The sequence below is a fragment of the Phyllobates terribilis genome, unplaced genomic scaffold, assembly GCF_046119375.1.
Source record: "Phyllobates terribilis strain yellow unplaced genomic scaffold, ASM4611937v1 Scaffold_5__5_contigs__length_657084704, whole genome shotgun sequence".
NCBI classification, from domain to species: domain Eukaryota; kingdom Metazoa; phylum Chordata; class Amphibia; order Anura; family Dendrobatidae; genus Phyllobates; species Phyllobates terribilis.
Window position 1 is genome coordinate 146,194,980 of NW_027362765.1, and position 23,532 is coordinate 146,218,511.

Below are 23,532 nucleotides of genomic sequence, written 5' to 3' on the forward strand. Positions count from 1 at the left end.
CCACTCCTAGACATGGGCAGTGTCTGGAATTGCAGCTCAACCTGATTCATTCATATATCTAAATATCATAAATGAAGAGAATAAGGGAATTTTACCTGATGCACAGTGCTAAGATCAATGATTTGTGGATCCATGCCTTCCAAATAGACCAGCCATCCACACCCAGTGAGAGATTTCTCAGACAGCACCTCTGTGACCCCATCTATAAGTCACTGTATCCTATGCTTCTCCATAGATACCCACAATGATACTGCTTTGTATTGAGTGGATCTGCCCGTTGTAATGTCAGTGGACTGTTCTGTAAACTTATGGCATTGGGCTTGTGGCCATCTCACATGGCAACATCCTGGCATGGCAGAACAGCAGGAAAGGAAGCCAGAAAATGGCAAGTTACTGACTAAACATTAAAATGAAGATTCTCTATTTTCAGGTTGCGGTAATAAAGATACTACAAAGACGAGAAATACAATGAAAGATACAATCATAGTGATTCAGACAATCCTCATTGTGCTCTTTGTAGTGGTGCCTATAACACTGCTGAGGGAAATGGTAAGTAATGTGCATAATCATATATGAATAGTTAAATGGTCACTCTCGTTTCAACAAAATTTTCACATATTAATAGTATAATATAAGAAAATTTGTAATATAATTTATTGGAGAATTCTGCTTCTTTCTCCACTTATGAGCCTCTTCTCTTCCCCTCTTCCTCTAAACTCACTAGCCACCTTGAGAAAACTGCTCAACTCTGCCTTGTTCAAGGCAAAACATACTGCCATCACAGTGAGGTGTCAGGTTATACCTCCTATGATACTTAATGGAGAATGGTGTGAGGAGCACTCAGCATACTGAGAGGCAGTCAAATCATTCTGCTTCTAGCAGATTTGCTGGATTCACAGCCACACAGCTCAATACTGCTGCATAATATCCTCCTTGCAGCTGTTGTTGTGTCAGTCTGTGTGGTACATAGAAGGAAGAGAAGGAATCTATCATGTTTGTGTGTATGCTGTGTGTGGGAGAGATCATAGCAGGTAGTCTCTACCCACTAGCTCAGAGACAACTGAAAATTACAGCTAGAGCCTGCAGAGAGGAAAACTGATGAAAAGTGCAGGATACACATCATATAATGGCCAGAAATACTGTTATTTATCATGTACGCACATGACAGTTTGGTCTGAAAAGTCACGTGAAACAATAGGTACACTAAAAATCAATATCCCATACAAATACTAATGGATGCAGTATACATTTTAGAATCAGTACTGTGACCACAACACATGAACAATACTCAATTCTACTTCACAGTGAACCTCTATGGTATTCTAAGTTCAGTAAGGTGGGATGTCTAGGTGTTGAGGCCAATATTTGGATCCTAAAATGTTGCCAGAGTACAGCCATGTGATATCTTAAAGAGGTTCCCTAGGACTTAAACTGATTAGGATAAAACATTCATGCTTGAGAACAAATTTCAAGACCGCCACCAATCTATACAATAATAGGGGGTTGTGGCCCAATTCTTTATATAAACGACTATGCTTGGTATTCCGGCTTTTTTAAGCAGCCTTCACTTTATTTTGTTGATCGGTGTGGGTCTCAGAGAACACTATGGGATGCCCTGAAGATATGCTATCAATGGGAGAATCCCATCTTTGAACTATGGATAGATTAGGTAGTCAACAGAACATTATTCTCTACAGATACATTTCATTATCAGCTTTTGATCTTATATAGATACTTTCTTTTTAAAGCCCATATAGAGCATGTTACATATTACAGACTATAATCAGCACTAACGACACTCATTTTGCTTCTCTTACAGAAGAGAAAACGCAGTTTAAAGATTGAGGACCATACATATGAGGTACGTACTCCACGTTAATGCTGTACAATTGGCCATAGACAGAATTATATTGGAGAAGAGTTATTAGAATTGGCTCCATACAGTCAGTGTCGGACTGCGGCGCCAACGGCCCACCAGTAACCAACTCCAGGGCCCCACTTTTCAGCTACATGCAAATGTGACATTATCTTCAATCACAATGAACTGGGTAGATTGTTACATGAATACGATGCTGCCTTTGTATGTATATAGTGATTCAAGTATATAGTGCCAAGTACTGCTCATATAAGAGGATGGTGGCCCACCGGAGGATCCACCTGTTCTCATGTGGGCCAGTCCAAGCCTGCATACAGTACGTGGATAACCTCTACTTCTCTGGGTTTGTCTTACCATCTGCTGTAGGACATGCTAGGATTTTTCTCACTGCCTGTCCTTTATACAACGTGTTGCATGACTCCATATCATCTCCTGCAAGCCAGTATAAAATGACAGGTTCACCAAAACCGTGAATTCAGTGTTTCCATATGGGATAAAACTTTGTAAGGAATCTTACAACTACTGCAAATTTTCTGACCATATTGGATTTCTTAATGGTGATTTGCAGGCAGTGCTTAAAGAGGTTGTCTGATTTTGTTTTTCACTTAAACGCATGTATGTGTGGCTTAAAAATCATTTTTGCAATTGGGTGTCATTAAAAATGTTGCACCTTTTGGCTTTTTACAGGCTCTTTGTTTCCGAGCACATTCATATTTGATGTGATCTGTGGTCATAAGTCATCTTAGAGCAGGTTAGAATAATACAGATAAAAAAGTTACAAACTCACCCATCAGACCGAGCTCACTGACAGATTCTTAGATAACTCATTCTGCAAGCAAGCAACACCGAGGCAAATGGTGCAAAATGTCTGATGAATCCCAATTGCAAAAATGGCATATATGGCACATGTGGGGCTCAAACTCAATGTGCAGAATTCAAATGAATTATGTATTGGGGATGTACTGACACAATCAGTCTTGTTGGGTGGTAGTGAGACACCTAGTGGAGACTTTAATGTACTGCTTGAATGATGGAAATGTTAGCATGGAAATGCAGCCTTCCAATACAAACGGTCATTTTCCTGAAGCAGTTTCGCCATTGTTCTTGCAGCAGCCGGCGTCTTTTACTCTATACTTTCGAGTATATAGAGAAGAAGAATGAGCATGTCACTTTTTTAACCACTTCTGGGTTTCCCAACTCTATAGCTGTTCAAAGACGCGACATAAAACGGAACGTACACAGCAATGTTCATTTTATAGGGCACTTTTGCAGGACTTTTTCAGGAGGAAACCGCCTGAAAAAGACACTGTGTGCACATACCCTTACACAACCCTTACATTTTTACATCCATATTATGGCCATAAATGCCAATCTGACCTGAATTAATTGCATTACAAATCACTATTGAGCGATTAGTTCAGCATCATTAGGATCATTGGGATTTCCAGCCGCCATAATGGATGCGCAGAAATATGCTCGTATTTCACTGGCCCATATGCCAGATCCTTATAGAGCCGTGAGCGGAGCCTTGGGAACCATATATTTAGTATTGGATTGTCATCATCCACAGTACGCTTTGTTTCAGACATATCTAGTATGTGTACTTATATTTCGTGTTGTGCATTACACAGGGGCTGGAAGCCTATCAGACAGCGACCTACGAGGACATCCAAAACGTACGAGTCCTTGCAGCTAAGACCATGGAGGGCGAGCACCCATGCCTTGAGTAGAAACATCACGATGGGGGATATTCTGACCCTTTATTGCAAAGTCTTGGGTTCAAAGTCACGAATAAACCAGTTCTTCACCATAACACCTGAATGCACTGGTTGGAACCCAAAGTTATGAGGATGGACTTGCCGCAAACTAACAGGAAAAGACTACTATGTTGAGGGATCTTGTCCTCATTTTTTTTTCTCCTCTGCCTTTTGGGACAAGTGGGACTAATATGTACCCAGCTTTAGCAATGTATAAACCTGCTACACCTGTGAAACTCCTGAATGTACCATATATTGTAGCTATCTATCAGGCGTTGTTCAGATGTTTTTGACTTGATGGGGAGATCCATCTTAAAGGGGTTGGTCAATTTTTATAATCCCTTTTAGTTAGAACAGACTCATCTAGGGTTATTGCAGCCAGCTGTACAGGGTAGCAAGTGTTCAATTTCCCTGCAACACCCCCACAGGGTAAAAGAGGTATTACATTGTGTATATTAAAATCATTGGTCTGTGTAATGTACAGATATGTTGCTCCTCTAGACTAGCTCTCCGCAGCCACTCTCTACTTTGTCTAGCTGATGGAGAAACCCCCGCTAGTAACCCAAATTTGACCTATCAAGAAATCTAAAATTAGGTTTTTGAAATAAAACAACCCCCTTATGCATCATAATGTGCCGACTGTGGGTGTCAACACTCAGTGAACAGACCGCAATGTTCAGTAAAGTGTCCTAGTAGTTTTGAACCTCACAAACCCATTGCCCATATTATAGTAAAGGTGCATCATTGATATCTAAAGCAGTGATCTGCAACTCCAACGTTCATGCTCTGATGAAACTACAACTCCCAGCATGCCTTGACAGCCGCAATTTGCTGAAAACTATTGTTCCAACAGTCGAAAGCCAATGGTTGCAGTCCTCTGAGCTAAAGCTATGTGAAAGGAAGTCTGTCAGCACAAAGTGACTGTTCAAACCAAGCTTGGTTCCCCATTGGTGTGGCCAAACAGTTAAGTTCAACTTCCCACCTACTTGTTTTTCATCTATCTCTTCCCCTTTTCCTTAATTGACATCTCTAGCTTTAAAGGAGAAAGATGAGGGTGGAGATCAACAAGTAGGTGGGAAGGTGCTGAAAACGGCTTAGCTACTCCAAGAGTACACCAAGTGACTGTGCTTGGTTCGTACAGTCATTTTGCGCTGACAGGCAGCCTTTAATAAATAAGTTACTTTCTTGGCAGACTTTAAGAAATTATATTTTACTCACTCCATCACTTGCATTTAGAGGAAAGTGTTTAAACTAATGGATTGTGCAGAAGTGTAACCGGTTTGCTCCTTCTATAATATGGTGCTATTATTATGATCCCTGATGCATATACGTAAGTGTGTAATAAATGCAGAAAAATAAAATTATTACGTGGAAATGCTTGTAAGATTCAATTTCACGATTTTTCAAAACTTTCACGTCAATGTCCTACTTCTTGGTTGGCAAAAGTGTTTAAAAAAATATGAAAGGAAGCATTAAAGGGAATGTTTCATCCCCCTGGGCGATATCAGATCTCTACTACGGCCATATAAGGTATATAAAAGTAAATCTATACATACCTATATGGCCCATAGCAGAGGTCTGATTGCAGAGAAAAGCACTTTAATCAATTCTTTTTTCCACAGGTTTGGCGTCTGCTTATTATGGCTATGGGCCATACAGGTATGTATAGATTTACTTTTCTATACCCTGTATGGCCATAGTAGAGGTCTGATATCGCCCAGGGGGTTGACACATTCTCTTTAACTCCGTGACATTGTCCCAACTGACAGAGCATGCTGCCATGATGAAATAAAATCACACCATGGATGTCGTTTGGTTTTTGACCTCATATGTGAATAGGATTTTTTAACATTTGCACTTTATCCTATCACATCTGGAAGCTGGATTCTGCTCCTGTTTTTGCAAGAAATATACTGTTCTCTCGCAGACTGTACAAGTGTGAATGCAGCCTGTCTCATGTACATTACTGTCTTATGTTCTATAGAAAACCAGGTGTGAACAGGTGCAAGATAAGATAGCCACTTCAATATGTAGCTAACCAGTTAAAGCAGCACTCCATTACGCTATAGTATGCATACATGGAATATATGAAATTGGAATTGCATCACTGCTATAGGAAAAAGTTAAAAATTAAGATAGTTAGCGCATAAATTGGCCAATTCATGTGTGCCCAATAGCCATCGACAAGGAGACTTTCTTTGCTGGGAACCTAACCTAATGTGATTCCTCTCTTGTGCTGATAGTCTACAATTATATGGGTAGGTAGGATTGAACTGTGATTAAAACCGCCATAGGCTGATGGGTGGAGTGCTTGGTCGGAACCTCTCAGCCCAGGAGAGGTTTCTTACTAGTTTAGGTTCCCAGCAAAGAAGGCGCCTTGTCAATGACATAACACAGCTTCTACAGAGGGTCCTAATGTACCTCGTCTATGTTACACTGAAAAATATGGAATGCGGAGGACAATGGCAAAGGCACACTATAGGGACTTGTTTGCCATTGCACCAGCTCCATGCACATAGCTTTGAATTTAGTGTGCAAACAGCGTCATTGTTCTCGGCAGCACAAGTCCTGCTTACAAAAGACGATGTGCTGCTGAGAACAATGATCTTTTCTGCAAACCGAAAGATGATTTCACCATTCATCAGGTGATAGGCAACCTGTGTAGACTGCACGGTTATGATAAAACAAGCGCTTCTAGAACTCGTTACCGATAATCGTGCAGTGTACATGGACCTTCAGGTTAACTCAAGGCAGCTGTAATATGGCCACTGTATTACAGCTACAATAATCAGCCTTTCTGTGAAGAGCACTATTGTAATCTAGGGTCAGATGAGTTGTCAGTGGGTCTGGGTGTTCAGGTGTAAGGAGATTCGGAGTATGGAGCCATTTGCTAAAATGAAAGTTACTTTGTGATCCCAATCTGGCTTCCATTCCAGCAACTGTCTTTTACCACCAGAAAAGAGTCCAGACGGAGAACAAAGTGCCTCCATCTTCCACGTTATAGTTGGGGGTTCTGCTGCCCAAATCCCATTTTTCATGGCATCAGACGCAAGCCCTGATAGAGCCAGAAAGGATTTGTATATAAAATGTAATAAAAAAATGAATAGGACAGTATGAAAGCGGTGTATGGAGGCAACAACAAATTGTGTGGGGTGAGTGCAAGGTCTCCCTTAGCGTCTACTCTACGTCTGTCCACTTCTTTAATATTCAGAATGGATGTGTAGCCAAAGAGCGGGTGGATTTCTGCCTATTTAATATAAAGGATATAGGTGTCACTTACTGCATTAATGGATCAGAACGATCCACATGGTATTCAATGAAAGCCAAGCTACGCTCCGTCAATGGAATATAATGCGAGCGGTAATATGAGCTTTACAGAAATACTGTATATAGATGTTTGTACGAGGAGAAATGTCACCTTGTTTTATCCATATTAAAGAAGTGTCACATGAGAAACGTTTCATACATGTATTAGTTGTGACCTGACCGTTGTAAACACCTTTTGATTATTAATCATTTTACATATATAAATGGATGAGACCGGACCTGGTCCTTACATCAAGAAGACCTGCACCACCAACTGCTCCACAACCAGAAAGCTATGGCTTCAGGTATGTCTTCAAGCAGATGGCTAGAAAAAAAACATGGCTGCTGGCTTCCAAAAAAAATTTCTCATCTGTCCGTAGGTTGTGACTTGATATTGCAACTCAAGTGGATGGGACTAAGCAATACCAAGCGCAATCTGTGGGCAGGGTTGGCAAATTGATGGTGGCCAATGCAGAAATGTCTGAAAGAGTTGTGGTGACATCATAATTTATTATCTCATGTTAACTTATGTTGTTCATTACCTCTGCTCCTAGGACTGTGCTCCTCGCTTGGACTGCTGCTCATCATGGGCCTACAAAGCCCTCCAGGGTTCAGCGCCTTCCCACAGATACCTCTTGCCAGTCTCCTCAATAATGCTGTAATCAGGGCACAGTACATTCACCAGGTGGTGGCAGACACATACAGAGACTATGTAAGTACTGGACTGATTGGAATAGAACATGTATAGCAGCACTTTTATATCTGAAGGGGGTTCTCAACTGAGAAACTGACGCCATATACCATGGTGCACCTCCAATGTCCTGACTGAGGCGGTATATAAAGACTCAGACATATACTAATGCCTAGAAGGGTGGGACTGGCTACTTCAGCTTCTTATATAGATATAATGCATGCACTGTGGCTCAGTGGTTAACACTGCAGTCTTGCAGCTCTGTGGTGTCCTGGGTTCAAATCCCACCAAGGACAACATCTACAAGTAGTTTGTATTTTCTCCCCGTGTTTGGGTGGGTTTCCTCCGAGTTCTCCAGTTTCCTCCCACACTCCAAAGACATACTGATAGAGAATGTAGATTGTGAGCCCCAATGGGGACAGTGCTGATATGGGCTGTGAAGGGCTGTAGAATTAATGGTGGTATATAAGTGAGTAAAATAAATAAATATTCTGCTCCTGAGCAGCTAATATGCAGAGAAATGCTAAACAGCCCCTTTAAAGAAAATCAGGCTGTGTTGCAGTTCCTACTCAGTACCTGGGAGTAGCACCATTACAGACAAAAAGCTGACAAGAGTTCCTGAATTTTACTTAGCTCAGTAGAAGGTCCATAAGGCCACTAGACATCAGAAATAATCAACTAAACCCATTGATTTTGGCAGAATTGCTTGTTTTCTTAAGCATATGGGGGCCTCTTAATAACAGATATTGAGGGGAAGAAGGATCAGGCTTTTAACGTTCAAAGCTCTATCCTTTTGTTCTCAGGGAGATAAGCAGTCACCAAAAGTATCTGGCAATGGCTTTTTCCCTTTTCCCTATTGAGAACACATGCCAAGCCAACATGCACGTGTATGGGAAGGGCAAGAACGAGTCATCCTGCCGAATGGGCATTTGGAGAAAAACTGTTGAAAATGTATGGCTGCTTCCTAATGGGCCCCAATGGTTGGCAGATTTCAAACTGGAGTCCAATATATGTAAATGTAATTACTGTAGGGTCACACAACCTTATGTTCTCCATCCGAAAAAAAGCGGTCCGATTATGCTAATCAGACTCTGATCATAGTGGGATCCGTTTTACTCGGATGTGAAGAATAAAAAAAAAACGTCTTCATCTTCTCCATTCTGTTAGTCTGTAAAAATAAGACTGCACTCAGATGTCAGATTTTTTCCACAAACCCATATACTTGAATGGCTGATTGCGATCCGATTATTGGAGGCAAATTTTACATGCTATGATTTTTTTACTTGGACCACTCGGTCAGAGGAAAAAAATTGGAAATGTGCACAGCCGCATAGTATAGCATTGGTCCGAGTGTGATCCGATGTTTAATGGATCGCACTCAGACCGAAACTACGGTCATGTGCATGAGCCCCATTTCTCAGATGATATTGCAAAGAACCAAACCCAACCAATATTGTGTATTGCCATGAATTATTAATCGCACTATAGCCGGCTGTCCTGTTGACTAGCTTACATCTCTCTTCCAGGAACGAACATTCATCCGTGAAGATAAGAGATACTCAAATAAAAACTCCTATGCAATGTTCTGCTACTCAGAAACCATCCCAGCCCCAACCGATAAGGACAACACCCACCAGAAATCAGTAAGTTGGTTCCTCCGCTGTATGGGTATCTAACAGCCTGAAGGTTGTTTCGCGAGTCTATCACCATAACTACACCGCTAGCAAAACTCTTAACTAGTTTTCACTTATTACAGGATGTGGACCTTCTTCGATTCTCCCTCACACTCATTCAGTCTTGGACGACACCGGTGCAATCGCTGAATAAACTGTTCACCAATCAAATGTTCGGGAATGCGGTCTATGAAAAACTGCGAGATCTTGAAGAAGGATTATACGCTCTCATAAGGGTAAGATGAACCTTCACAGTACTCCCCCTGCTGGTGAGCTAGTGGTAATGCACCCATACTGCGGTTCTCGGCAGAGGCTGCTACCCATTGAATGGAGATGTGCCACACAGCTCCATTCAATGGTCACATCCAGAGCTAATAACAGCTCAGGGTGCTGGGTCATCGATCCGATATGGATGACCTAGTCTATCCTTTTAATGATTCATCTTTTTTGCTATCACCAGGAACTAGATGATGGAAACGCCCGGACTTACGGCCTACTGACCTTCACGTATGACAAATTTGACTCCCATCCAGACAACAACGATGATGCACGGATTAAAAACTATGGTCTCCTGTCCTGTTTCAAGAAAGACATGCACAAGGTGGAGACTTACCTAAAAGTGATGAAGTGTCGACGGTTTGTGGAGAGCAACTGCATGGTGTAAATGAATGCTACAAGTGGCTGCCCTCTTACAAGAAGCCCAGAAACCTGCTGCATTTTATCATCAGCCGCTTGGAGAAAATCAGAATGGTTAATGTAATGCTACTATCATACTTCCTGACCAAAGAATATGTGTTTCTAATGTATTTTGCCTAGTCTCTTAAATGTATTGTATATTGTAAAATAATAAAAGAATAAGAAGCAGAATCATTGTAAGGCGTTAATAATCTACTTCAGAATAACTACAGTAACACGTATACTCCCAAAACCAATAAAAACAAAATCAGGTGGCATGAAGGGCATATACTGCCAGGATCTTATGGCTGTCAAGCAGCATAAAAGTCCTTGTGTCCAAGGCTGACACATAGTCAATGACACACATGTGCTTAAAGGAAATCTGTCAGAAGGTTTTGCTACACAATATAAGAGCAGGATGATGTAGGGGCTGAGACCCTGATTCCAGTGATGTGTCACTTACTAGGCTGTGTGTTGCTGCTAAAAAGAAAAATATCAGTGTTTTAACACCAGGAGATTATCACTACAGGGCTAGGTGTCTTGTGCCTCCTAGTCCTCCTGCTTTGTGTAATCCTGGCCCCCACCACTGATTGTACACAGAAAGCTGCCAATAAGTGGTATAGGTGGGGGTTATACAGGGTTCAGCATTCTCAGCACTGCTACATCTGCAGCAGAGAAAACAGTGGTTGTATCAAAATGACAGTATGAAGACCAGCAAGGGCCACAGGATATAGGGGCTGAGATCCCGATTCTAGCGATGCTACTCTCAGATTACATTGCAAAAGCCTGGTGACAGTGAGAAAAGCGTCATTTTCTATGTCTGTGTATCACTGTTGTCTACCATTAGTTATTATGTAATACAATTCATCAAGCAGAATGGGCTCAGTCAATTGCAGAGATGCTCTGGGTGATGACCACAAATCTTCATGCCCCTGTGTGTTCTGTTTTTCCCAATGAATCTCCTTCTGGCTAACTCCCTTATTTTGTAAAACTACTGGCACCCAATCATTTTGCCTGAGTTTGCACATCGCCTGTGACACGCATGCTGCTGCAAAAAGCTCAGTCTGTAGCCTCTCCTGTGCTTTTAAGCCATGAAATGTGAATCTACATGACTAGAACCTCTTTACGATGTGATCTGGTGACGCCATCCTTTGGGATGCCTGGGCAATTTATCATGGGACATATAATTACTAGTGTTTCTGCCTGTAATATCTACGATCGAGATGAGGAACAGCAGTCTGCTGGTGTAACTTCTTAAATAAGTCACTTAAACATACTAATAAAGGTTTAGAAATAGCCATTATAGAAAAGACACAAACTACGGTAAATATCACAAAATTATACATTTCACAACAAAACGTTACACATTTAATGTACAAAGTACAAAAATAAATTATGAAAGATAAGAACTCTTATGATTCTATCACAGTGTCTTCCTGGAAGGTGAGCTCGGCCCAGTCCTCGTCTTCCCCTCCTCCAGGATCTAGTGGAGTCCATGAGAAGTCATTTACCTACGACACAAAAATATTTATAACAAGTCGAAAGGGAATAGCAAAATTCCAACACCTGCCGAGAGGACGGCACAAAGAGACTTAAGGGAATGTGCCCACGATCCAGAGCTGCGACACTGCAGAACAGCCACACGGCTTCCGCCCTCATTATGCAAACGAGCGGCCGCAATTTTTTTTTTTTTTTTTTTTTTTTTTTTTTTTTACATGTGGACTTTCCTCATTGATGATGGGTTGGAAAAATGCGCCGCATGTCAGTTTCCGCAGGTGATCCGCAGGTGCACTGGGACGCATAGTGGACATGGGATTTCTAGAAATCCCATCCACTATACTGTAACATCTGGCCATAAACACGCAGCCTCAAACCCGCAGAATTTCCTGATCATTGGCATATACACCAAGGGATTTTATAAGTGATTTTCTGGGAAAAACATTAAACCCCATCACCCCAGGGCCATTTTCCGTTTTCATTTTTGTCCTCCCCTTCTTCCAAGAGCCATAAGTTTTTAAAATTTCCATCAATATAGCTTTATGAGGGCTTTTTTTGTGGGACGAGTTGTCATTCAAAAGTACACCATTGATTTTACCATATAAAGTACTGGAAAATGGAAAAAAAAAAAATTCAAGTCCGGTGAACTTGCAAAAGTTCAATTCCACAATTGTTTTTTTATTTACGATGTTCACTATATGGTAAAACGGACCTGGCAATATGATTCTCCAGGTCAGTACTATTACGGAGATACCAAACATGTATAGGTTTTTTTCATTTAAGTGGTGAACATTTTTTGGTGAAATTTGTATGAAAAAACATTTTTGCTTTTGTTGCCATTTTCCGAGACCCATAGCATTTCCATTTTTCGGGATCTGGGCCTGGGTGAGGGCTTATTTTTTTAGTAAACAGCATCGCATTTAACAGCACCTAGTTCCACTTTAGGAAATCACACGGAGCTCTCCTAGTCTGGGACGTAGAAGCACAAAATTCAAACAAAGAAGATTCCTCCAGGGATGACAGGTTATTAAAAACTAGAAAAAAAATAGTCTTTATTTACTAATGTTAAAAATAGGTAAATTCTCTGGTCACCATGAGATCTTCAGAAAAAAACACACTCAACCGACGCATTTCTTAAACTGAATCTCTCCAAAACTGAACTCCTTGAGTTTCTCCCCTCTACTAACCTAGCCTTAATCATCGTTAAGGCTTTTAGCTGAAACGCGTCGGTTGTATGTGTTTTTTCTGGATATCTCATGGTGACGAGTGCATTTATCTATTTTTAACATTGGTATAATGAAGATCAATGAAATCATGATCTCTTATTAACACCTGCCACGAGCCGGCATTCACAGGAGTATTGTAATGACAGGCACGGGGGTCATTAGCAGACCCCAGGCTGTCATGACAACGAATTGGCGCCCTGCAATCACATCATGGGCGCACCGATGGGAGCGTGGAATGACCTGCGAACCTGTTAAATCTTTCAGTCAGAGATTGACAGCAGGATTTAACAGGTTAACAGCCACAGGCGGAGCACCGCTCCTCCCACGGCTGTTAAAGGCATATGATGGCTGACTAAATCATGTGTCGACAAAGCCATCATGTGTCGACAAAGATGTGGGCTCAGCATGCGAGCCCGCATTAAAATCAGGGGTCACGACATATGACGAAAATACGCTATATCTCATATGTCGTGAAGGGGTTAATGGGGATTCCCAAGAAAATAAATTTCCCCAGTCAGCTTGCATTAGTTAATAATATTAAGCGTTACTTACACAACAAGGCTTAGGCAATGACTTTTTTTGTGGCTGCCCATTTTCGTTTTTGACAACCTGCAGTCATTACATCATGATTACAGTGCATGTGACTGCTGCAGACAATCACTGGGCTCAGTGGTCTTGTGTCTACTACCTTGGCATCAATATTGTGCCCATTAATTGGTTGCAGCAGTCACTGGGATACTGAAGGACAAGGTGATTCCATACCTGAATGAGTCTTTGCAGTTCTTCCTCTGTTAGGCAGTCTACAGTATCATCTTCACCAGCAACATATTCCACAGCAACCTTACCACTGTCTGTATTGGAAGGAAGACACATACAACTATCAAGAAGTCCCCTAGGGCAGATCAGAATTGTCGTGGAGTAATTTACTTTAATGGGCTTAATAGCCAGGAAATTCCTGCATGCAAGTCCTAATTGGCCAACACTCGAGATGCAGCCCACATTATTAGTATATTGCGCATTCACCTCTTTGTTGCTTTAGAGGATGATTAGAGGCCGAAGACCCTAGAGTTACTGTCACTAAAGACTGACAAGATAAAAGTAATTGGACCCCCCTTAATTATATAGGTTAGGAATATGCCATAAATTTCTTTAGCGAGACCCTTTAATGTTACAGGATTATTTAATATTATGTAAGGTTATATAAAACAGTCTCCAATAACCATTACCAAAAACCACCAGCAGGAGCTTCTGGAAAGCGTTAGACAGAGCCTTTTGCTGGGAAAACTTCTGTACTTTCTCGGTCTTTGATATAAATACCATTGGATCTGGGAAGAAAATAAAACAAGACATGGACATATAATAGCAGTAGAAAAAAAAACTACCATGTACACCTGCACATCATAAGTGCTGTCACACGGTCATTTATTGTACAGGTCCTATAGTCCTGCATCATTATTGCACTATATGTATGGGCTCATATAATGGTCAGTGGCACTTTATATCCCAGTGCTATGCTCCTCTTCCTCCGGCCCTGCACAGGTATAAAAACAAATTACCAGTTTACATAGTACCTCCCATTGCCCCAGGACATGTTCCCTCCATAGTAATACAAAAAGTGCAACGATCACGTTGTGATAACAGCATTAAATTAAAATATCTCATAATATCAATGAAGTCATAATGCATAAGTAAAGCATTACAGGGGTAGTCCAGCAATAACAAAACTGCAGAGATATGATAACATAATAAAATAACCAAAAACCACCTGTCAAGTCCCCTGTTCCAGCAGCGATAATATTACATATATCGCTACATGAACGCTGCAGCCAATCACTAGCCTCAGCTTTGATACTGGCATATGCAGCACAGGACCTCTCAGGCCAGTGATTATTCACGGGACCATTGTAAACAATGTTCAGCAGCAGGTACCACTGAAGCCGCAGGAATCGAGCGGCAGGTAATGTGAAAGGTGGATATGGCTATTTTATCATGCTATCATATTGTTGGCTATTTTATGAAATTTCCTAAACTCTCAGACAATTCCTTTAATCTCAGCCTTGGAAATGTGAAAAAAATGGTTTCTATATAGATGTACAATCACAGTTCTCATTAGGAGTCCTCACCGTTCTGCATGTCGATGCTTTCTTCTACGACTCCGACTCCTCTGCTGCAAACTCCGTGGTAGGGAAGGGTCACCTGCACAACACACAGGTATCGTAGCTTTGATGGTTCTTGTAGTTCTGATTCCTCCTCTGGATCATGATCCAAACCAGTTATATTCTCCATCTAAAGGAAAATATACATATGTATAATCAGGAATACTTGTACAACCCCTGGCAAAAATTATGGAATCACCGGGCTCGGAGGATGTTCATTCAGTTGTTTAAGGTTGTTGAAAAAAAGCAGATCACAATCATGGTACAAAACTAAAGTCATTTCAAATGGCAACTTTAGGGCTTTAAGAAACACTAAAAGAAATAAAGTTTAAAAATGTGGTACTCAGTAAGGGTAATTTTTTTTCAGACCACGCAGAGTGAAACAATTATGGACTCACTCAATTCTGAGGAAAAAATTATGGAATCACCCTGTACATTTTCATTTCCATAACTAACACCTGCATCAAATTAGATCTGCTCGTTAGTCTGCATATAGTCTGGAGAGCTGTTGCACCAAGTGGACTGACATGAATCATGACTCCAACATGAGAGATGTCAATTGAAACAAAGGAGAGGATTATCAAACTCTTAAAATAAGGTAAATCATCACGCAATGTGGCAAAAGATGTTGGTTCTTCACAGTCAGCTGTGTCTAAAATCTGGACCAAATACAAACAACATGGGAAGGTTGTTAAAGGCACAGTTCGGTCACAGACATTGACTCCAGTTTCCTCCCATTCATTCCTCATTTGTTTTGTTGTGCATTTCCTGTTTTCTAGACATATTGCTTTAAGTTTCCAGTCTTGACACTTTGATGTCTTCCTTGGTCTACCAGTATGTTTGCCTTTAACAACCTTCCCATGTTGTTTGTATTTGGTCCAGATTTTAGACACAGCTGACTGTGAAGAACCAACATCTTTTGCAACATTGCGTGATGATTTACCTTCTTTTAAGAGTTTGATAATCCTCTCCTTTGTTTCAATTGACATCTCTCATGTTGGAGTCATGATTCATGTCAGTCCACTTGGTGCAACAGCTCTCCAGACTATATGCAGACTAACGAGCAGATCTAATTTGATGCAGGTGTTAGTTTTGGAAATGAAAATTTACAGGGTGATTCCATAATTTTTTCCTCAGAACTGAGTGAGTCCATAATTGTTTCACTCTGCGTGGTCTGAAAAAAAATTACCCTTACTGAGTACCACATTTTTAATCTTGATTTCTTTTAGTGATTCTTAAAGCCCTAAAGTTGCCATTTGAAATGACTTTAGTTTTGTGCCATGTCTGTGATCTGCTTTTTTTCAACAACATTAACAACTGAATGAACATCCTCCGAGCCCATAATTTTTGCCAGGGGTTGTACATCTGGGGCCTAGGAAAGCAGGACAACAACCCTGTGGATCTATAGAAATAGTGGGGTTTAGGCATAGTATAGGTGTGGTCCACATCGAAGCCTCTCTATAGACATATGCCACATACAGCATGCATATACACAATTTTGGAGCCCCCCCCCCCATATATTATTGCCTTCATGGCCACATAGTACATTAAAGGGACTGTCTGGGAATTTATGAATAAAATATTGGCAATTACTCACAGCAATTATCCTTTTGGACCAGCCATTAAAGCCAAGGTAATAGTTAGCCAGTTCCTGACATTTGTGGCTGTACAGCTCTAGAGACTTGTATGGAAATCCTTTCTGCTTGACACATATTTGTACCTAGGTACAAGGAAAACAAGATAAAAAGTTGAGTAACTTTGTATATACATTACTTATTTTGTGCTGATCCTGTGTTACATCCCGAATTACACTCCAGAGCTGCAATCACTAATCTGTTGGTGGAAACACATTGTACACATATTTATATTACTTTTTTCCTGTACTGCTTCTGTTTCATAGCCTGAATTATACTCCAGAGCAGTACTCACTATTCTCCTGGTGGAGTCACTGTGTAAGTATATAACATTAGTTATCTCCTCCTAGACCTGATTTACAGTCTGTATTATAATCCACAGCTGAACTCACTATTCTGCTGGTGGAGTCACTGTGTATATACATTATTTAAAGTGTACAGACCATGAGTTACATCCGATATTACACTCCAGAGCTGCACTCATTATTCTGCTGGTGAAGTCACTGCGTACATACATTGCATGACTTATGCTGTATTGATCCTGAGTTACAGTCCAGCTCATCGTTATTGGCACCCATAAAGTTTAAGTAGATAATGTGAAATATCTCCTGAAAAAAATGAATCAAGTGAAACAGTTTTTTTTGTATAGAGCGCTCATGTTAAATAGAAAAGAGCAAATGATAAACAATAATTGAAAACCAAAAACAATGGGAGGGAAAAATAGAAAAACCTAAAGCTTGCGGTGTCACTGGTTTTGGCACCCTTTACATTAATTTAGTATGGAAACACATTTTGACTCACCTGTGGTAAATCACAAAAGAGATTCATCTGTGATTAATTGTCGATGTCCATGTGACATGAATTAGCCAATGAATGATGACTTCAGTGTTTTAAAAAGCCACATGGTAGGCCCTATTCCTTTGTCACAATGGTGAAGACAAAGGAGCTGTCTGAGGACATCAGAACTGCTATTAATAGCAAACACAAGATTTACAAAGGGTATAAGACCATCTTCAAAGACATTGGTATCCCAGTTGCAACAGTGCGCAATGTTATTTAGAAGTCTACAAAGCATGGAACCATCAAGAACCTCCCTGGACGTGGGGGAAAGAGGAAAACTGACAAGAGATGTCTTCGAAGGTTGGTGCGAATGGTGGAAAAAACACCACGTCAAACATCCAAAGACCTGAAGGCCACCCTGGAACAGTCTGAGGTCATGGTTTTAACAAGTACCATACGCCGCACACTAAACCAAGCAGAGCTTTATGGGCGAAGGCCAAGGAAAAGACATTGCTGAAGAAAAGACATAAAAATGAACAACTGATCTTTGCCAAAAAGTACCTTGACAAACCACAATCTTTCTGGGGAAATGTCCTATGGACAGATGAAACAAAAATAGAGCTTTTTGGCAATGCAAAGCAACAGTTTGTTTACAGATGGTGCAATGAAGCTTATAAGAACACCTTACCAACAGTTAAGCATAGTGGAGAATCCATAATATTGTGGGGTTGCCTTGACCGTACCACAGGAATCATGAAATCAGAGAATTATCAAGGGATTTTAGAGCGAAATGTCCTACCCAGTGTAAGAAAACTTTGTTTGAGTCGAAGATCATGGGTCCTCCAGCAAGACAATGACCCAAAGCACACATCCAAAAGTACACAGGAATGGTTGAAAAATAAAAAATGCACTGTTTTAAAATGGCCAGCAATGAGTCCTGACCTCAATCCCATTGAAAATCTTTGGGGTGAGCTGAAATCTGCCATTGGGAAAAGAACCCTGTAAACATTCAAGAACTCAAACAAACTACAAAGGAAGAGTGGGAGAAAATTCCAGCTGAGAAGTGCAAGAAGCTTATAGATAGCTACAAGAAATGTATGGAGGCTGTCAGCAATGCCAAAGGGTGTGCAACCAAGTATTAATTAGGGCTGCTATTATTGCTGCACTTGCTGTTTATTCTGTTTCATCTTTGAAATTGCAACATGGAAGTTGAAAAACAATGTTTTATTGTTGTATTACTTTGGACCAGTAATTAAAAAATCATGAAGATATAACTTTGGTACTTTCCATTTATTTCTGAAGATATTGCACAGTCTATGAAAAAAATGAAGGGGTGAAAATAATGGTGAGCATCCTGTATTATACTCCAGAGCTGCACGCACTATTCCGCTGGTGGAGTCACTCTGTAACTATATGACATTAGTTATCTTCTCTTAGACCTGATTTACAGTCTGTATTATAATCCCGAGCTGAACTCACTATTCTGCTGGTGGAGTCACTGTCTATACATACGTTACTTAAAGTGTACAGATCATGAGTTACATCCGATATTACACTCCAGAGCTGCACTCACTATTCAGCTGGTGAAATCACTGCGTACATACACTACATGACTAATCCTGTACTGATCCGGAGTTACAGCCTGTATTATACTCCAGTGCTGCACACACTTTTCTGCAGAAAGAGTCACTTTGTCAGTATATAACATTAGCCATCTTCTCCTGGACCCGAGTGAAAGGCTTTATGATACTCTAGAGCTGCATTAACTATTTTGCAGGCCTCAATGCTGAATTCCTGGGAACTTGGGGTCTGCACTGTACTAATTACAGTGATTTGATTCTGAGATATGAAAACTTTACAGCAAACACTCAGCAGTAATGTGAGATTCTAAAAACTGGCTTTCTATCTGCACCCTAGGAGTTTAGCTAAGGGACTGTTCATATGTGCAGTTTCATCTGTTTAGAGTATTAAAAAAAAACATTAAAAAAAAATGGACCCAGTTACTATCGGTTTTTGTTGGCCAAACAATAAAGTTGGGCAGAATACATTTTTTTAACCAGCTAAAAAACGGATTGCAGTCAAAAGAAAGATATTTTATGACATTTCCTTCCTCATTCAAATGAGTGGATCCTGCACTGGATCATTTCTGCTTTTGTCATCACAAAATGGATCCAAAAAGGAAAATAAACTACTGAATATGTGAACAAAGTTTTAGCTGCGGAAAGTGTTTGCCAACAAGCTTACTGACTGTTTCCAATGACTCTCAGCAGAATAATGAGCGCAGATATGATACTGGCTGTGACTTTACACATGCTTGATGAAGGTCAGACTGTAACCCGCTGTCATCTCAATTACCTTTACAGGGGTGTCCTGGAAGAGATTCTTCTTGTCACACGATGCCTGTGCTCTCTTGGCACTTTGGGATGAGAAGTATTTGATGACAGCATAGTACCCAGGCTCTGCCACGCCAGCATTTGGGAAAAGTTTCAGGGAGTACAGAGGTCCAAACTGAGAAAACACTTCTTGCAGAGAGCACTACAAAGAGAGAAATGTGTGAGAGCAGGTCACTCCAAAATAAAGGAACATGATGAACAAAACCGAAACTGTGATGTGGACCTGGGGGCAGAGCATGACACAAGGGGTCACAGCACACATCATACTCTGCCCCTGGGGTCCTGCAATGGGCACAACACAAACGCCACACATGCTTCTACAGATGCCTTGTGATTATGGTATTAAAGGGAACCTGTCATGTTGTACATGCAGCCTGATCTGTTCCCAGCATGGTAAAGGGAAGAAGCTGAGCAGTGGGATTTATGGGTTTAGAGAAAAAGATTCAGTAGAACTTGTATTTTCTTCATTAAAATCCCTGGTGTTTGTATGTATATGAGTCCAGTGTGCGGTGCTACTCAGTGATTGACAGTTTTCCCTGTATAACTGCATGCAGAGATATCTGTCAATCACTGAGTAGTTCCGCCCACTGGACTCATATACATACAAACACCAAGGATTTTAATGAAGAAAATACAAATTCTACTGAATCTTTTCCCCTAAACCCATATATCCTACTGCTCAGCTTCTTCCTTTTACCATGCTGGGAACAGATCAGGCTGCATGTACAACATGACAGGTTCCCTTTAATACCATCATCACAAGGCATCCGTAGGAGCATGCTCTGCGTTTGTGTTGTGCTCATTGCAGGACCCCAGGGGCAGAGTATGATGTGTGCTGTGACCCCTTGGGATTTTAATGAATAAGATTCTAGTTTTACTGAAATATCATTTTTACCCCGGAGAGTGGTCAGCAAATGAATACTTTTATACACACGGATGAGCCATAGCATTAGAGACCACTGACCAATGCAGTGATTTTCTTGTGACAATAGCACCCATCAGGGGTGGGAGATATGAGACAGCAGATGATCCAGATGTTCCTACTGGAAGCACGAAAAATGGGCAAGGAGGAAATTGAGCCGCTGAGCAAAATGTGATGGCCAGACAACTGGGTCAGAGCATCTCCAAAAAGGCAAGTCTTGTGGGTGTTAGTATCTACCAAATGAGGTCCAAGGCAGGACAACTGGTGACACCCAAGGCTTATAGGTCTGTGAGGGGGTGAAGGCTAAATAAACCTGTCTGTCTGATTACAAAGAAGAGATACCATAGAACAAATTGCTGAAAACTTAGGTCATGTGCTTGCGGAGTTTTTTAAGGAATCTTTTGAAGTGGGTCTGCTTCAAAAACGCCAGAAAAAAAAAAAAAAAAAAAAAAATCGCTAAAAAATTGTTTGAAAGAGACTCTTCCTGTTCATTTCTATATGTTGTTCATATGTTCAATCTTATCAGCGTTTTTTTTATTTTTGTAATTATTATTCAAAGTCTGAAAAATGCCTGGTAAAAAAAAAAGAAAATAATTGCTTTGAAGCCTTTCATGATGTAATCTGTTTTACACCGGGCACCATCCAATCAAAAGGCTGAAAAAAAAAAAATTGTAAAAAAACACTTAAGGTGGAAAAAAAAACACTCCGAAGATGCTTCAGCAAATGAAAAACTGCGCAAAAACTCCCCAAAGAAGGAGTGTTCCGTAAAGCAATTTCCATTAAAAATGATGTTTTTTGACTAGGTGAGGTCTTGTCCCCAAATCTCAATTCGATCATAGCTCTGTGGGATGTGTCCGATCCATGGAGGCCGCACCTGACAACTTACAGGACATAAAGGATCTGCTGCTTACATCTTGGTGCCAGATAGCACAGGGCATCTTCAGAGATCTTGTGGGATCCAAGGCTCCATAGGTCAGAGAGATGGCTGCAGGAGGACCTACACAATATTAGGCAGGTGGCGTTACTGTTATGGTTGATCGGTGCTTTCATGTCACAGATCCTGTTTCTGGTCTCTACCCTCCATTATGACCAGTGATAGACAAAAGCCTTTAATGTCCTACTGACTTTCATCACGTTACCAACAACAGAGGTGAGTCTACAGGCCCATTTTATGGTTTCGCAGACGGCTTATGCACAGCCATATGGTACCTCTGAGAAGTGTATTCTCCCCCAGAAAACATGCTTTGAGGGCAGAATGCCTGCGTAGTGCCACAGCACTGAATGCCACCTGAATTGGAAAAAGTGTCACCGGCCCTGATAACTATGGCAATGGCGGCAGGCCGTGATCTGCTATAGGGCCTTTTATTTCGGGGGTGCAGCGCACAGCGGCTGTGATATCCCCCTATAGATACAGCAGAAATCAGAGGATCTATATGTGCGCTCATGCCTGCTCTGTTCCCAGAAGGTGCCTTCTGTTATACACAGCTGACGCCCATCGGAAACTGCTGCAATTGGTGCCAGCTTTCTTGGCAGTTTAACCTCTTAGATGCCATGAAGAAGTGACCACAACATCTAAGCAGTTAGAATGGTGGGAGGGGCTTCTGCCTCCCCTTATTGGCCCCAGGATATGATTGTGGGAACCTGCTGGATTGTTAATGGCTGCTCCGCACCGACACTATGAGGGCCAATGACTTCTATATATCCCCCTGCCGGTGAACAAGCGGAAAAGGAGGGGGACTAATGCAAACCCCACCACAAGGTGCCCATTTTCAGGGTGTTCCCTAGAGTTCACTAAATGTTCCAGTTTTCCATTATTTATACACATGCACTGGCTAATTAGCACGTTTAGGCCTTCGCTATGAGGCTATTACTAGTCTATGTAAGCCTCATTCAGTACATGGGCCGTTAATTTGTCACTATAAAGCTTTATTTATACGAGGAAGCTGACAATTTCCAAATATATTGCAAGTACAGTGCATCCCAAGCAAGGTAATACGTGGAAGCAAACAATGCGCATGCGCAAGGGAGACCCCGCCCACGTCGGCACGCGCACCTTCTGCAAAAAACGAAGAAGAGACTCACATAAATAACTCCTTCCGGTAGCTGTGCTGTGATGTTCCATACAAACACGATTTTATTACTCTCTACAGGAATCGTGAACGACAAAACCTCGGCTTCCATCACTCGTTAGTGTGAGACTCGTACGAGCCGCGAATTTAACTTAGACACGCCCCTTTTCAACTTTGTAAGCGGATCACGTGACGCAAGGAAGCGGCGCATCATCAATGACGTTATCACATAGACTTTAGCGGCCATATTTGTTTTGGGCAGTGTGGCTATGTCGCGGCCTTTGCGCCCTGGTTTGGACACTTGTCTTTGCAGATTACTCAGCTGGTGAATCTCTATGTGAGCGGAATATATCAGCTTTTTACAGTAATAATGTTGGAATAGGTTTGGTGACAGTCATATATAATAGGGCGATGTTCACACTTGCAGCATGTGTGGCTGGTAATGCTGTGTTCACATTGGCACATTCTCTCCAAAACAACACAAATCGCCATGGACACCCACCACTTATAATCACCATCATTTCATTTGTATTTTTGCAGTGAGAATGGCAGTATTCACGTTGTGACATTCCCGAGAGTCTAAGGCCATGTTCACACCGCGTTCTAGGGTGCACGGCCGTTCCTGAAATAATCACTCCATAAGCGGCTTACAGACTCTGCCTATGCATTGCTATTGTAAATTCACTTTGCTGTCCACATGCTCAGTCTCTTGAGCGATTTTCTTCTGCTTCTGAAGAATGCCTGGTAGGAAAATAGTGTCTGTGACTTCTCTGAGACATCTCCTGATAGGAAAAGCTCCCGCCCAGACTCTGCCCAAGCGCTGCAAAATAGGCATCAGGAAAAAGACTGCGCCTGGGGTGGTCCGACATACAAAGTA

General features: G+C 41.3%; 3 protein-coding genes across 3 annotated transcripts in view; 2 read left to right on the top strand and 1 right to left on the bottom strand.

Moving 5' to 3' along the window:
* CD79B (CD79b molecule) overlaps positions 1-5,000 on the top strand; it is a 31,941-nt gene extending 26,941 nt beyond the window's left edge. Inside the window, exons 4-6 of the mRNA XM_073681056.1 lie at positions 431-549; positions 1,820-1,861; positions 3,508-5,000. Of these exons, the coding sequence (XP_073537157.1) occupies positions 431-549; positions 1,820-1,861; positions 3,508-3,606 (260 nt within the window). The 3' untranslated portion in view covers positions 3,607-5,000. The remainder of the gene's footprint in view (positions 1-430; positions 550-1,819; positions 1,862-3,507) is intronic.
* Positions 5,001-7,140: 2,140 nt separating this feature from the next.
* On the top strand, positions 7,141-10,170 carry LOC141270964 (somatotropin). The gene is made up of 5 exons (XM_073681057.1): positions 7,141-7,244; positions 7,494-7,651; positions 9,157-9,273; positions 9,387-9,539; positions 9,764-10,170. The coding sequence occupies exons 1-5, from the start codon at positions 7,235-7,237 to the stop codon at positions 9,965-9,967; spliced, it is 642 nt and encodes a 213-aa protein (XP_073537158.1). The 5' UTR covers positions 7,141-7,234; the 3' UTR covers positions 9,968-10,170.
* Positions 10,171-11,302: 1,132 nt separating this feature from the next.
* RDM1 (RAD52 motif containing 1) lies at positions 11,303-22,839 on the bottom strand. Its single transcript, XM_073681058.1, has 7 exons — positions 22,669-22,839; positions 19,627-19,806; positions 16,455-16,577; positions 14,825-14,987; positions 13,928-14,026; positions 13,464-13,552; positions 11,303-11,489 (listed from the first exon to the last, which is right to left on the bottom strand). The coding sequence occupies exons 1-7, from the start codon at positions 22,765-22,767 to the stop codon at positions 11,391-11,393; spliced, it is 852 nt and encodes a 283-aa protein (XP_073537159.1). The 5' UTR covers positions 22,768-22,839; the 3' UTR covers positions 11,303-11,390.
* Positions 22,840-23,532: the final 693 nt, after the last annotated feature.

Bases quoted from the DNA above. Each gene is read 5' to 3' on its own strand.
- LOC141270964 (XM_073681057.1), top strand. The intron at 7,652-9,156 runs GTAAGTACTGGA...TCTCTCTTCCAG, and splicing joins CAGACACATACAGAGACTAT to GAACGAACATTCATCCGTGA. The intron at 9,274-9,386 runs GTAAGTTGGTTC...CACTTATTACAG, and splicing joins ACAACACCCACCAGAAATCA to GATGTGGACCTTCTTCGATT.
- RDM1 (XM_073681058.1), bottom strand. From the start codon at position 22,767: ATGGAAGCCGAGGTTTTGTCGTTCACGATTCCTGTAGAGAGTAATAAA. The intron at 16,578-19,626 runs GTAATTGAGATG...CCTTGTACCTAG, and splicing joins TCCAGGACACCCCTGTAAAG to GTACAAATATGTGTCAAGCA. The intron at 11,490-13,463 runs GTATGGAATCAC...TTTGTGTCGTAG, and splicing joins AACTGCAAAGACTCATTCAG to GTAAATGACTTCTCATGGAC.